General features: G+C 45.4%; 1 protein-coding gene across 9 annotated transcripts in view; it reads right to left on the bottom strand.

Annotated features, from left to right (window-relative positions):
* The window catches only part of vps13c (vacuolar protein sorting 13 homolog C), a 48,461-nt gene that overhangs the window by 19,199 nt on the left and 15,009 nt on the right, over window positions 1-14,253 (bottom strand). For 5 of the 9 annotated variants that reach the window (XM_025908239.1, XM_025908232.1, XM_025908236.1 and 2 more), the window contains 27 exons: window positions 13,432-13,599; window positions 12,104-12,139; window positions 9,901-10,205; window positions 9,465-9,612; window positions 9,277-9,385; window positions 8,579-8,712; window positions 8,231-8,387; window positions 8,030-8,109; window positions 7,848-7,907; window positions 7,170-7,326; window positions 6,902-7,021; window positions 6,718-6,821; window positions 6,366-6,533; window positions 5,869-6,173; window positions 5,114-5,261; window positions 4,508-4,646; window positions 4,133-4,251; window positions 3,846-4,012; window positions 3,114-3,367; window positions 2,581-2,807; window positions 2,182-2,274; window positions 1,824-2,057; window positions 1,608-1,739; window positions 1,215-1,304; window positions 654-809; window positions 268-532; window positions 18-178 (listed from right to left, as the gene is read on the bottom strand). In XM_025908239.1, coding sequence (XP_025764024.1) covers window positions 18-178; window positions 268-532; window positions 654-809; window positions 1,215-1,304; window positions 1,608-1,739; window positions 1,824-2,057; window positions 2,182-2,274; window positions 2,581-2,807; window positions 3,114-3,367; window positions 3,846-4,012; window positions 4,133-4,251; window positions 4,508-4,646; window positions 5,114-5,261; window positions 5,869-6,173; window positions 6,366-6,533; window positions 6,718-6,821; window positions 6,902-7,021; window positions 7,170-7,326; window positions 7,848-7,907; window positions 8,030-8,109; window positions 8,231-8,387; window positions 8,579-8,712; window positions 9,277-9,385; window positions 9,465-9,612; window positions 9,901-10,205; window positions 12,104-12,139; window positions 13,432-13,599 — 4,236 coding nt within the window. The remainder of the gene's footprint in view (window positions 1-17; window positions 179-267; window positions 533-653; window positions 810-1,214; window positions 1,305-1,607; window positions 1,740-1,823; window positions 2,058-2,181; window positions 2,275-2,580; window positions 2,808-3,113; window positions 3,368-3,845; window positions 4,013-4,132; window positions 4,252-4,507; window positions 4,647-5,113; window positions 5,262-5,868; window positions 6,174-6,365; window positions 6,534-6,717; window positions 6,822-6,901; window positions 7,022-7,169; window positions 7,327-7,847; window positions 7,908-8,029; window positions 8,110-8,230; window positions 8,388-8,578; window positions 8,713-9,276; window positions 9,386-9,464; window positions 9,613-9,900; window positions 10,206-12,103; window positions 12,140-13,431; window positions 13,600-14,253) is intronic. The other 4 variants (XM_013273399.3, XM_019361209.2, XM_019361197.2 and 1 more) reach the window with 2 other exon arrangements.

A 14,253-nucleotide genomic window follows, 5' to 3' on the forward strand; every position in this document is an offset into this window, starting at 1 on the left:
GCATCTGTGGTTCAGACCTGCAGCGGCGAGCGAACCGTGATGACCTTGTTGCCTTCGACGGCGTCGATCTGCAACAGCACAGATATAGCCTCCTGTAGATCTGGGCCGCGGATGTTGTAGAGGCGTCGACCCGGTTTGTCCACAGCGATGTTGGTGATCTCGCTGTATCCTGAGGGCACTGTAGGGGCAGAGAAATAACATCTCCAGTCGCAAGCTTAGCATAAGACAATGCGCAGCACCAACAGAGAGCAGGTGAGAACGTCTGACCGATGGTGAGGTTGAACAGGCAGCTCTCTTGCCGCTGGAGAGCTGAAAGTTTGCCTCTGGATGCTGGTTCGAACTTTGAGTGCTCCAGTTCCATGTTCTGATCCACCGGCAACTCGTGGAGCTTTCCCTGTCCCGGAGATCCCACCAGCCTCAAGTTAGCACTGTGATCCACAATGAGGGGAATTCCCAGAGAGTTTCTAATAGTGAATGGCGCCTTCTCCTTCAGAGAGTAATCAAAGGTGGAAGTCGTTCCCTCCGAGAACGCCTGATCAAAACACAGCAAAGGAAAAGGCCACTCAGTAATTCAACAAATTAACACATTTCCTTTTTCAAAAAGTCGATTTTATTACAGCATCAGTCAGACACAAACTGAAGCTGTTATGTACCTTGGCGAGGTTTTGGAAAACGTTGAGGCAGCACTTAGAGATGGTGACATTCATGGTGTCTTTGGAGCAGATGTTAACGACAGTGCGAGGTTCAGGAAGGAATATGAAGTCATCTCCATGAACGGGGCTTTTGTCATGGATTGGATTGTTTTTCATCTGCAGGAGCAAAAACAGCATCACTAAGTTTATCAGGCTTCAGCGGATCGTTGCTGGGAATTTTATTTCACTTAGGAGCTCAGTGAGGGATTTGAAACCTCAGCAGTGGGACAGCAGGTGATCAGATTCACCTTCATTCCACCTTTAAATGGCAGATTACAGACACGCCAATCAACTCTTACACCTGTAATATTAAGGTCGGTTGGAAATGAGCCGCTTGGATGTTTTATATGAGGAACACAAAAATGTTTTTAACATAAAACTATTTACAGACAAAACATTTTTGATAGGCTTGAACTTCAGGGAATTGCTTTGCTGTGGGACATTTACTGGAGTGTGACGTGTGATTATTATGACAGCTACACAAAGTTCATGAAGAGCAAGCTTCGCTGCTAGCAGCTTTACCTCGAACTCCAGGTTCCACCTTCGTCTGCCGCCGTCAACTCGTTCCAGCAGAGGCTCCCACACCGCGTGGGTCTCATTAAAGTAGTTCACCTGGGAACAGATGACACTCTTGTTTCTTTTTGCAATTTTTCACTGAGCACAGCAGCTGCGATAACTCAGCTGTCAGGGAGACTTTTGTCTTTCTGGAATAGGCAAGAGTATGCCTATCCCTTCCAATGGCGTCAACACCTTCGTTGGTAGGGATGAACACATGAATAATGTTCTTAAATACTCCTCAGCTAACACTAAAGATAGGAAAAAAAACCCAAACTAAAGTTAGGAGCCTTCTCAAGAGGTTTTTGAATATATGACACGGGTTTCAGGATCAGGTCTGAATCCAGGTTGAGTTCTTACTTCAAGCGTCATGTCAGCTCTCAGCTGTAGCAGCGAAGACCAGTTTTTGGCTGAACCATTGAAGGAGGACTCGGCCAGCAGCAGAGGGACTGTTCGATGACCCAAACCGGACTCCAGAGTCACCTGTACAACCTGAGGGCCAACAACAGCTCGTCAAAAAGAAGCAAACCGGTTTTAAAGTTTTACAATGAATGTTCTGTGAAGACGCTGTGGTACCTTGACTTCGACGCCAAAGCTCTCCCCTTCATTTCGTCCGTCCGGTTCTCTGAAGCTCTCGGTGACCTCGGTGGCCTGGTCCACTCCCAGGAACCAGTAGTTACAGTTGTAGATGTTCATGACCGACCACAGGCCACTGACATCGGGCTTTGATGCCTCGCACTGCTGATCCTTCTGCTTCGCTGTCATGGCGGCTGTTATCGTTGTCACTGTGTTGAGGATGAACGGTGAGATCTGCAAATGAAAGACACACTGGTGATGAGTTCACTGACAGTCGGGGAAATCACCGCGAGTCCAGAGAAGCAACACAGAGTCTCGAACATCTGTCAGTGTGATTTATAAATCCATAAATAAATACCTTAATTATGATTTCCTCCACTGTCATGGAGCCCCTCAGTGGTTGATTGGGGTGAGCTTTGGTTTCCAAGGCGACCGAACAAGGTCTCAGTACCTTTTGGATAGAGCCAGACTGATACCTTTAATCATGTTTGTTCATCTCTCGTTACTTACAAGACCACTAACACATCACATTTCTTCCCCCTACAGTAAGACACTTTTTCAGTTAATCTGTTACCCGACTCATATTTTTAAGGGTAATGCAGTAAAAATAACTTTTACTCCCAGTCAACAATTCCAAAACGCTGTGGCTTTAAAGGTGTCTGACATATCAAAAAACACAAAAAACAGAACTGATATAACGGTGAGTGAGAGGTTCGCTACAGAATCTACAGACTGCAAAAAACAAGCACACTCTTACGGTGGTCACAGCCTTGTCCTCCTTGTTTTGGATGAAGGGGCAGGCGAGGACCTTCAGCTCCCTCAGGTTGGCTCTCATGTTCTGTGTGCCGTCCTCCTCGGCCTGCAGCGTGAAGTCGCACTGAAATGAGGCCACGAGAGCTGGGGCGTCGGCCTTCATCAGGTTGGCCACGAACACCACCTCTGGGTCCACCACCACCGCTCGAAGTCGAGTCTTCACTGAGGAGGCTGCAGGGAGAAAACAGTCTTGTAATGGTTAATTTCTTTTCATTTCCGTTCTCGCTTTGTGATTCTGAATGGTCCTTTTTAGTTTGACTGAGAAGCTCTGAATACTTGGAAACATCAATTTTGTTCTTATTGCTAAATCAGATAAAGTAGATCATGATCTCGCCATTCAGTGGTCAAAAACGTGGGCTGGGCTCCCTGCTGCGGTTGTAGACTAACACTTTCTGGATTCTTTTAATATTCCTGTTGATACAGTAGATATACTCAATCCCCCCGTCTCTCCGGTTAGGGTCTGGTGTCCGATCTTACCAGTCTTGGGGTCGGCTTGTGGTTCAGTGGTCTGTCTCAGCTGCAGTCTGTCGCTCGGTGCAGAGGTGGCGGTCGGAGCAGAACTCTGCGGCAGAGCCTGCAGGAAGAAGTCTCCAACGGCCATCAGAAACTCCACGCTCGCACACAGATAGAGCTTCTGCAGAACAGCCACCACCTCCCGTTCTGCTGCGCTCTGCCGGTACGTCACATCGATCGTGTCCCCTGAGCTGTCTTCGTCTCTCTGCCTCACCATCCTGCAGCGAGTTAACACAATGTGTGATCACTCACTGGTAACGGCCAATAAAACAAAACAAAAAAAACCCCTAAAAAAATCTCATCTAAACCACTTTGGTAGTGTAAAAACTAAACTGCTTTCTAAGAGATATTTTCAAGTAAAGTCACAGTCTACTGTAGTATACTATACTGTACTGTACACTATGTTTAGTAGTAATTTGGTAACCATACTGCAGTGCATGTTAACAGCAGTATGATCCTGCCGATTGATTGTAAATGTTACAAAACGTTGTGGAAACCTAAAAACCATCTTTGGGAAAAGGTAAAGGGGGCAGACTGGATATGGATCATATTCACTGTGCAGTGTGATCCGACTATGATTCTTCTTCTTCTCTAAAAAACAACTACAGACTATTTGACGAAGAACTCCATCAGTGATTGATCACGTCATCAACAAAACAGTCAGACAGACAGACAGAGAGATCATTTGACTCTTACCGTGAGGTGACCCTCTCCATGCCGGTCCTCAGGTCGTCCAGTGTGCAGGCAGTCAGCACTGTGCTCACCTCCATGCTGCCATTGTTTAGGATCTTCCCTGAAGTTTTTAGCAAGTGTAGGGCAAACTCTCCCAGTCTGAGGTCCTGCTGGTCCTGGAGATCTGAGGACTGCAATGAACAGGGACAACAGTCAGGAAGAATAACTAACACTTGCTTACTCGAACCACTGGACGAAGACCGTCCCACAGATATCAGTTTCTTTTCACGTCCTTGTTGTTTCTAACTGACCTGTTTGGGGTCGAGGTACAGAACCAGACCAAGAGACTCGATGTTGAAGTTAAACTTGACAGTCTCCAAAGTTTCATCATCCTCTTCACTGTGGCTCACAATTATCTTCCCAGCACCACCTGAGCAAGTAGAGCAAAGATCACATCAACAAAACAGTCAAACAGGGTTAAGAAACATTAAAGTGGCTCTATTACACTCATTAACAACTCAATGTTTTTATTCTTGGACTTTAGAGCAGCTTAGCTTGATTTAAGGTTCAAAATAATCCTCGTCTATCTTAGATCAGATATATGTCATCAGTCAGACACAGAAACCAGACAAATATCAGGGTTCAACTCTGGATGAGTGAATATCTGAACATGAACTCAGTCGGACCTGTCGGGGTGGTTCCAGGTGCTTGGACCTGCAGACTGGTCTCCTGCCGGGCTGCGGTGGGCTCTGGGCCTCCGGCCTCTCCCAGATTCTCCATCAGGATTCTGAGCAGCACCTTCAGGTCATCTTGACTGAGCTTCACCTGCACAGACGCATCAGTTACTACTCAGTCTGTCTACAGCTGTGACCAGAATGAGGCTACGGCCAAAGACTGCTAGCCTAGCCTAAACCTGTGTCCTACTGGAGGTGTCTACGGAAACTACAGACCACAACAAACAAACAAACAAACAAACAAACAAACTGCACCCAGCTTCCAAGTAACAGATGAGATCAGCAACGATATAACTCTACAGAGAGGACTGCCCTCAGGGGAAACTGTACCTTTGGTGGTTTACTTGTCGACTGGTTGTAAAAGCAAGAATAAAATCGTTAGTGGAATTTCTGACTTATTTTATTCTATGGAGAAAGATTACCACATACGTATTAAACACCAACCATACTGTACAGCTACTCTGTTTTTTTTTTTGTCATCTTTTAATCTGGGAAAGACTTTTGGTTACACGTTTAATAATGCAACAAGCATACATGTTAACTTCCTCTTCCTCCTACCTTCATGGGTTTCAGATCTCCATCGATTACCACAGCAGCCATCTTCTTGTACCAGGAAGCTGCCAAGTTTCTCTTGATGTTCAGGTGCAGGTTGACCGGTTCAAGCAGCTCTCTGCTGGGTTGTTTTGAGTCGGGCTCTAAGCAGGTCCTGGTCCACAACAGGAAGGAGTCAATGTGCTTACAGGAAAAACTAATCAAAGTCTGCATATATAAACAAAAGCTTCCCCTTCAAAGCTTTCTCCTTTGCACCTTTGTTTCAAGCATGACTGCAATATCCCTGGAATTCCCGATCTGACGACTTGCACATGAAGTTTCATCCTTTTTCTCATATTGACCAGCAAATTCAAAGTTCGCTAACACACAGGAGAAGCATCGATGTGCAGATTCAGGTGGCCAGATTGGGTCTTCCTCCAAGGTTGCATGACTCTGTAGGTTCTCAGTCACTAAAGGTCACGGTAGTCTTAGGAGCTTAAAAAGACACTGAAACCTCTCACGTCTCATCCAAGAGGTTTCCTTCAGTTCTAAAACATTTAAAAACTGAAGAAGCTTCTTGGTGAAACAGACTTAAAGGAGTCCAGTCGCCATCTTTTTAAGCTCCTAAGACTTCCTTTAAGGTCCCGTTCTAAGAACAGCTTTCATTATTGACATTAAGGATTTCAGTCTTCAGATTCTTTCATTTCAATTTGTAAAATCTTAGTCAACACCATTAACCTTTCTGCCTGTGGCTCAAGTCTTTGAGGCTTTGTTTCACTGACCTGGAGAGTTTCACCTTCGTCAGCTGGACATCCATATTGTCAATAACAGCTGGCAGCGGACATCCTGTGACATCCAGCAGAGAGAAGCTGTTCCCAACGGTAATCAGACCCAGGTCCACCTCCAGAGCATTGTAGGAGGTGGAAGACTGTGGTATGATGACGAGTGGGGCCTTAAGGTTGATGTCCATGGACAGACGGAAGCTCTTCTGGGCGAGGTCACGAACGCTGGACGCGGCCTTCTCCGCTGCCTGAGCCGTCGCGGCGCTCAGAGCTTCTTTAGCAGTCTGGAAGTTGTTGGTGAAATTCTGCAGGAAAATTAAAAAATTAAGAATAAAAAAAAAAAAAAAAAAAAAATCACAACATTAATACTGAGAAAGAAAAACATACTATGTAAATCAAACTGGGAGGAGGGAACACAAATCACAAACCAGATGCAGATAAGCTGCTCGGGTCAAACTAAAAACAGTTCTACAAACTTTCAATCATGTGCGACTCACCAGCAGGGACATGAAGAACTTGTGCAGGTAAACCACCTGGATGCAGCCCACATTTAACTTCACTTTGCCGTCAGTTTTGGAAGTGTCGGTGTAGCCAGCGCCCTCTGTGGCGTTAGGGGTCAGACTCATGCTGAAGCTGAACACCTCGTTACCCACGATGGAGATGGCCTGAAGCACGATCGGAGGGAAACTGTCAGCTCACACAAGAACACAAACACAAGAGGGCAGGAAGATCTAAAGCAGTCCCGGGGTATCGGGATAGTCTTTGTGACGGAAGCATGAAGACGTTATGAGCTTTGACACAATGGAGGGAAGAGCCTTAAAGCATTCTTATATAAGACAACTTACTGACCTTCTTGTGGAAGCTTTTGGGATCAACGTTTAGAACAATGAAGTCTCGCAGGCCGCCTGATATATGAGTCTGAGGTCCTTGCATCAGCAGCGAGCCATCAATACCTGAGGAGCACAGCAGGTGTGTTACATCAGGTTTGGTAGTGAAAACTTACAGAAAACAAAGTTCGGCTCCGATTCAGTACCTTGGATCTTGATGTCGGCCATGTTGCACGACTGGTCACACACTAGGACGTTGAAGGCCCCGAGAGCCATGACCACCTTCAGGTCTATGACCTGAGAGTCTACAGGTGACACCAGGGCAGCTGCAGGAGAAACATAAAACATGACATTGAGTTTTAGGTCAGACTCACATTATACCTGTATATGTGTGTGTGTGTGTGTGTGTGTGTGTGTGTGTGTGTGTGTGTGTGTGTGTGTGTGTGTGTGTGTGTGTGTGTGTGTGTTACTGACTGGACTTCGCAGAAACCGTCTTATCCTCCGTCTTCGGTCGGACTTCTTTCTCTGGAGATGGAACGCTGCCGCCGGATGACAACGCCGTTGACAGGAAGTTAATGGCTGACAGCAGAGCTTCGGTGTGAAGCATGACGTCGAGTGAGGTGAAAGTCACCTACGACCCAAGAGGAAAGCTGATGCATTTTAGTGGTTCTCAAAAATGTGCAACACCTGGGATGTGTGACAGATCTTAGTCCCGTGGTGCCACGTTCATCATTGGTATTTTGCCAAAAGCAGACATGATCATTTCAGTCCTGTGCAAACTGGTATTTCGTTAGGTTACTTTTCCCTGTTCTACCTCTCGTCACAAATAAAGGTTTTGTTGTTCGACAGCGTAGAGAGGCATTCATAGAAAGAACAGGCTCAAATCTATCAGAGCAGGATGACGTGACGTGGAGCATTTTTTGTGTCTGTGTTGTAAATTTGAGTAAAACGCAGTCGTGGCTGATGCAGTGCTGCACACAACACAGACGCAGGAGGTTTTTTCTAAATCAGACAAATCCACCTGGTAACACTAGATCTGTGCAAACAGGTCTAAAGTCAAGTTTGCATTTCCTTTAGTGTTCAACACGACCACGAGATGTGCAGAGGTGATACTGTACTGATCTGCAGGTGTGTGGATGAACTATGACTCACATTGATCAGCTGCTCGGTGTTTTTGTAGACGGTGGAGAAGTTTGGTCCGGCACGGTCGGCCTGATGAAACAAACATTTCAGGCTGATTAAAAACTGCTGAATCTCAAACCGTCGACCCCGCACGTACTTCTCGCCTCCACCTCCCGTGCATGAACAGGTAATCTGATCACATGTGACCTCACCTTACAATACTCCACTTTGAGCAGTTCAGCTCCAGACTCGACTGAAGAGCTGATGAGGCACAGCGGCTCCCCACTTGAGTCTAAACCAGAAGAGACCAAAGCTGTCACATCATCAACATGGTTGACCGCACACGCACAACCAAAGAAACCAGTACAGACACACTTGTGTCAGTAAACCCTGGTGTGCTGTAACGCTCTGACCTTTGAACTCGAGGCACTTCAGGGCGATTTTCCGGATGTATGTTGCTGCGCACATGTCGTATTTTCTGACTTTTGTGTTAATGCCCATGTGGGCGACGTGAAAGACCAGGAAAGGGGACTCCTTCTGTTCCTTTGGCTTTTTCAGAGTCAGAAGCACCTTAAGAGAAGATGCAGAAAACACATTCAGATGACAGCAGAGCGCCAACACGTTGGAGCAACAATGAATGCAAAATTTTGTATCTGCTCAGACGGAGAATGATCTTTCAGACTCTAAAGTCTCCACAGACTGATGTTCTCTTGAAACAGAGGAAGAGTGAGTCAGACTGTGAGCTCTGGCAGATTTTGTACCTCTTCCACTTCAAAGTTGAGGAGAACACTGATGGTGTTTTCATTCTGAATTCCATTGGTTGCGGCCACCACACCAATAGAAGCTGATGGTAATGACACCACATCTACCAGCTGCTCTGCAAGCATTGCTTTCTCTGTGGAAGCAAAGCGGTGATTAAAAAACATGCATGTGTGTTCGGATCTTCTTTTTCATGTCTCACTAATTAAAGTAGCGATCAAGTTCTTGCATAAGAACTGCTCGTCATGGCCGCTCAAACATCGACTTTGCTGTTAAAGCGACCCGACTTTAACACTAGCGATAAATGAACTTTGACTGAAATGCTCCGAGGCTGCTGAGGGAGGATGCTCATGCCATCGTCTGTGCAGTTTCAATGCCTTGAAAAAGTAAACACTGGTCTCCACCCACCACCACCTGCTCACCAGACATGTGTCCCTGCAGCTCTGTCCTTTTGCTGAATGAACCAGACAACATTTTATCGTACAGATGAAAGAAGGCAGTACTAGATATTTGTTTAATTTGAAAGTCATAGAACATAGCATGGTTAAAACTTGCTCCTGGGTTCCTCACAGTACTACTGGAGTAAGGATCTGGTTAAGTCCAAAGATAATCACTTCAGCTGTGTCTGAATTTAAAAGTTGAAAATGACTTTTCTCCAACTTATTTCATTTCCCATCATGTGCTGTGAGAGTGAACTTACCTTGGGCCACCTGTCTCTTCACATCCATGCTGTGCTCTTTGTTCCCCTCTCCAATGTTCTCTACTAGAATCTTCATCAGTACACCAAGGTCTTCCTCACCCAGACTCATCTGATGGACACACAATAAAGATTTATGTCTCACTCGGTCTGAATCCTGGTTCAGCCAACAGGAAACAAGAGAGACCTACATTTAGGGACCGGAGCACTCCCTGGACCTGGACTCCGGGAATCTTGGAGAACCAGGAAGCAGCCAGGTTTCGGGTGACAAGCAGCTCCAGGTTGATTGGCTGAAGGATCTCGATGTCTGGCAGAGAGAAGTCTCGCTTCAGTGTGGTTCTGAAAGCACAGCAGGAATCTGTTTTTATCTACTGGACCTTCGTCATGTTTCAGTGCAGCTCAGAGGAGAAACATTTCCCATCTCCTGGTGTGCACAACGACGCCAAGCAATGAAGACAACGGGATGCAATCAGTGCGTTGGTACCATTTCTAGTCATTTCTAAATCCTAGTGAGGTCTAAACAACCTGAGTTTAGCTGTATTTAAACCAACAAACACAATTAAGCAAAAGCAGAACTGCTTCCATCCCTGCTCACAGACAGTTTATTCACATTTCTTCTGTTGTTACCTGGACAGTTTCAGCTGCGTCAGCTGGACATCCATCTTCTCCACCACAGCTGGCAGAGGGAAACCCTCCGCCGGCTGCAGAGAGAAGCTGTTTCCCACCGTGATCAGACCCAGATCCACCACCAGAGCATTATAGGAGGTGGAGGACTGGGGGATGATGATGAGTGGGGCCTTCAGCTTGATGTCCATGGACAAACGGAAACTCTTCTGGGCAAAGTCTCGAACACTCGACGCGGCCTTCTCTGCTGCCTGAGCAGTTGCGGCGCTCAGAGCTTCTTTAGCGGTCTGGAAGTTGTCGACGAACATCTGAAGAACAAAAGCAATCAGGTGTAAGATGATGGACTCCCCAGATGTGGAGTAGACTTAGAGAGACGCCATGAGGGAGCAAGTCAGAAGGGCCAATGTGAGGCGTTCACTGTCTGCACAGTGCACAGGTTCATTTCTGTTTCATGAACCTTCACAGGGATATGAACCTCATGCTGATGGCAGTCTTTAAAGTTGCTGCATTTACACACCAGCTAACACTTAAATTCACGAGTTGAAATCAAGACGTAGAAACTACATTAGTTACATTTTTTGAGAGGGTTTAATATTGTAAATATCGAGCTGAGTGTAGAAGTTAAAAGGTTCATATCACAACTGACATATGAAACAAGAATGAAGGTCAAACTCCTTTTAAGGAGACGTCACACAGGCAAAGGTCATGTGACTGACAGGGGGGTGGCAGTGAGGGTGTGGGGGGATAATGAGGGCAGCTGAGTGATTTGCATAGCACATATGGAGGACGTGAGCTCTGATTACTGTCAGATGTGGTGCATGAAAAGCATTCCTCCTTCTGTCATCTCTCCCTGTGTCCGTGCTCACACTGCCAAACATTCAGAGCGGTTGTTTTGACCATCTCCTGGTCTCAGACGGGTGGCGTTCAGGGTTTTGGGGGACTCCCTGTCTCAGTCTCATGTGCTTTGTTTCAGTAACAGTTTGCACATTTTACCAAAATTCCACCAAACAATCACAGATGGAAACACGCTCATTGAGGATGATTCTGCTGAACTGTCAGCTATCCAACAATTTGTAACCGCCGGGATTTCTATTTCACGCAGGTGGAGTTTCCCTTTATACTGCAAAATCAGATAGTGAACGCACCCTAAAGAAATCCATAAAACTGCACTGACAACGAATATAAATGCCCAATATGATAACTACACCCTACGCCTGCCCTCTTGTCCTGCTTGCTCTTGGAAAAGAGATTTTACCTGGACAAACAAAAGGATAATGAAACAATTAAAATTAAAAGTAGCATTTTAGAAAAATGAAAGTGAAGCAAGCCCTGTGCAGTTTTGTGAAATCCAACAGCTGAAGTTTGTATTTAGTAAAGCTGAATTTAAGTTTAACTGCTTTAATAGTGACAATTTTGCCATCGCTCTGCCAGGAAGCATCAGGTTGAGCTCAGGCTTTGTAAAAAGACTGAAATGAGTTTCCTGCTTCTTAAACATATGAATACGCTTCCTTATTTACTTCTTTCTATATTTTAATTTATAAAAAAAGAAACTGGTTCCAAATAGATGATCCATTATACCAGGGGTCGGCAACTCCAGGCCTCGAGGGCCGGTGTCCTGCAGGTTTTAGATCTCACCCTGGGTCAACACACCTGAATCAGATGATTAGTTCATTACCAGGCCTCTGGAGAACTTCAAGGCATGTTGAGGAGGTCATTTAGCCATTTCAATCAGCTGTGTTGGATCAAGGACACATCTAAAACCTGCAGGACACCGGCCCTCGAGGCCTGAAGTTGCTCACCCCTGCAGTATAGTCAGTTAATCATCATTCTGTTTATGAGTTAAGGACAATGTGTCATCTGAGGTCAGACGGATTCATATTTTCTAAAGTTATGAAATGAGAAATAACCACAGATGTGATGAGGAGCTGGTCAAAGAAAGCATGAGCAGAGAGTATATTTAAAGTTGTCTTTTTGTCACTTCCTTTCTCCCTCAAATTTAAACCTTGTCACATTGCGTCATTCAGATTAACCCGCGTCTACGACCAACAAGTAAAAGGTAGAGGCGGGGGTTAATCCGCTCACAGAGACGGGGTCCCTCTGGGACGTTACACCTGATGATATTTAAGCTGGGGGTGCAGCGGTGTTGTCGAGTGAAGCTAAAGCAGAAGGTTTTGTGCAGTTCAGAGGTGCATGCTGAATGCTGTACCTCGTCACCAGATGTATACTGAAAGCTAAAAGAAGCCTGCAAGAACAAAACACATCAACAAGACAAGAAAGATGAGAGACAACAAACTGCAGAGAAAAGTCATGCAACAGGGAACAAGACATCTCTGATTGGACTCTACAGTACACACAGCCACAAACACATCAGAGAAGTTCACCGAGTTTAAACTAAAGCCGATTCCCGAGGACTGTCCTGCACACATTACAGTGACAGCTGCAGGCAATCAAAAGCAACTGTACATACAGTACACAGAGTACAATACAGTTTCATTTCAGAGTGACACGGAGCCGATTTCTGTCCATCCCTACCCAAGGTAACTCTGTGCATTTTGCAGAGGTCAACCACATAAAATGAAATTCAAAATTAACTAATCAAAGGTTGGAATGGGGTTATAGACCACCATTAAGGAGCAGCAGCGGTTGTGTTCTGATACGGAGGAGACTTCAAAGACTTACAGAGGGACGCTTCATGTATTCATCTCACAAGGACTGCCTCACTAATAAATAAAATCAACTGCATGTTTGTGAAAAAGCTCATGCTAATTTTCATTCTGAAGAACAGGAGATAAGGCAAAGCAGAGAATTTTGGAAATTCTGCTTGAATACGAAAAAGAAGTTGAAGCAAAAAAATATGTTTTTTCTTATATTATATTCTTATACTTTAAGTATAAATGCTTAATTGATATCCTAGAGGCATGTCAAAATTGCTGCCAAGTGTTGAGAGCTGCTTCTGTAAAGGACTTTGACCACATTTCCTACGCAAGAAATCCTGCAGCAGCTGCAAATGTGACCGCCCATGAGTTCACACTGATCGCAGAGTGGCAGGGTGAGATTTGGGCCACACTGTGTTATGGGTAATATAACGTAGATTGATTAGGAAGCATGTCAGACTGTTCACGGTATCCTGAGCTGAAACCCTGTTTGTGCTGCAGACCAGAGGAGACGCAGACGTCGCCTGAAGCTCTGCGGATGTGTGAGCGTGGACTGCTGGATCATAGAGGACATTGGCCACACACAGACAAAGGCAAAGACTACAGTTCTGTAGTTAGTGACTGTGTTAAATTGAAGAGCACAGAAACAAACACTGAAATGTGTGCTTACAGGAACGTGTTCAAGAATAAAAGTGTGCGTGTGTGCATCACATGTGTTTGTGTATTTATATGTTAACCTATAAGTAACATCACAATCAGGAGGGCAACCATAACCAGGAGCCCGACGGCCTCCACACAGAGACAACAGTCATCTGGCTTTTTAGGGATCGTCTGTGTGGAGGTCAGGGCTGAATGTGTAGAGAAATATGACGCTCCTTACCAGCAGAGACATGAGGAAGTTGTGCAGGTAGATGATGTGGATGCAGCCCAGGCGCAGGGTGACCTTCCCGTCCACCTTCGACATGTCGCCGTAGCCGTCACCCTCGGTTGCCCCGGGAAACAGAGAGAGTTTAAAGCTGAAGACCTCCTCACCCATGATGGACACTGCCTGCAGGGTGAAAAAGACCACAGCGGCACGTTTCATAACTCGAGACTGAGTACAGAACTTATCCTAGTACTGAAAGATCCCAGCTGACTTTTTACAGAGAAACACAGACACTTAAATGCACACAAACTTCTAAAGTAGCTTCTTTTCTGAAGCAGATCAGATCATATATTGTGGCACGTATACTGTTACTATGACAGATGCTCAGGCTTCAGACTGCTTGAAAACCTCTGCTTTAGACAACTTATATTCACTCCTGGGTCTGTATGACATCAGTGAGAATGGATCTCTCTGTTATGGTTGTCTCGGGGAACCAGCTGTGGCTGACAGTTAATGCTGTTAAAACCTTCCTGCTTATGAGAGGCAGGGCCTGAAAGGAAGGGGAGTTAAGCAGCTTGTTTCAGGCTCAAAAAAGATTACAGGATTTCAAGAATGAAAATATAGAGCCGGAAATGAGTAATCCACTTGAAATCAATGTTAAACATCCTACTTAATGATCTGAGAAGTCTGTCTTTCTACCGTCTTTAGACTAGAATACAATAGAATGCCTTTTATTGTCACTATACACATGTACAGTGAGACACAGAGCATCTCCTACTCTGACCTGTGGGAAAGAAAGCGGGGTGAGGTGCACAGTTCTGCGGCACTACATAAATA

Source organism: Oreochromis niloticus, linkage group LG1, assembly GCF_001858045.2.
Source record: "Oreochromis niloticus isolate F11D_XX linkage group LG1, O_niloticus_UMD_NMBU, whole genome shotgun sequence".
In the NCBI taxonomy this organism is placed as follows: Eukaryota; Metazoa; Chordata; class Actinopteri; order Cichliformes; family Cichlidae; genus Oreochromis; species Oreochromis niloticus.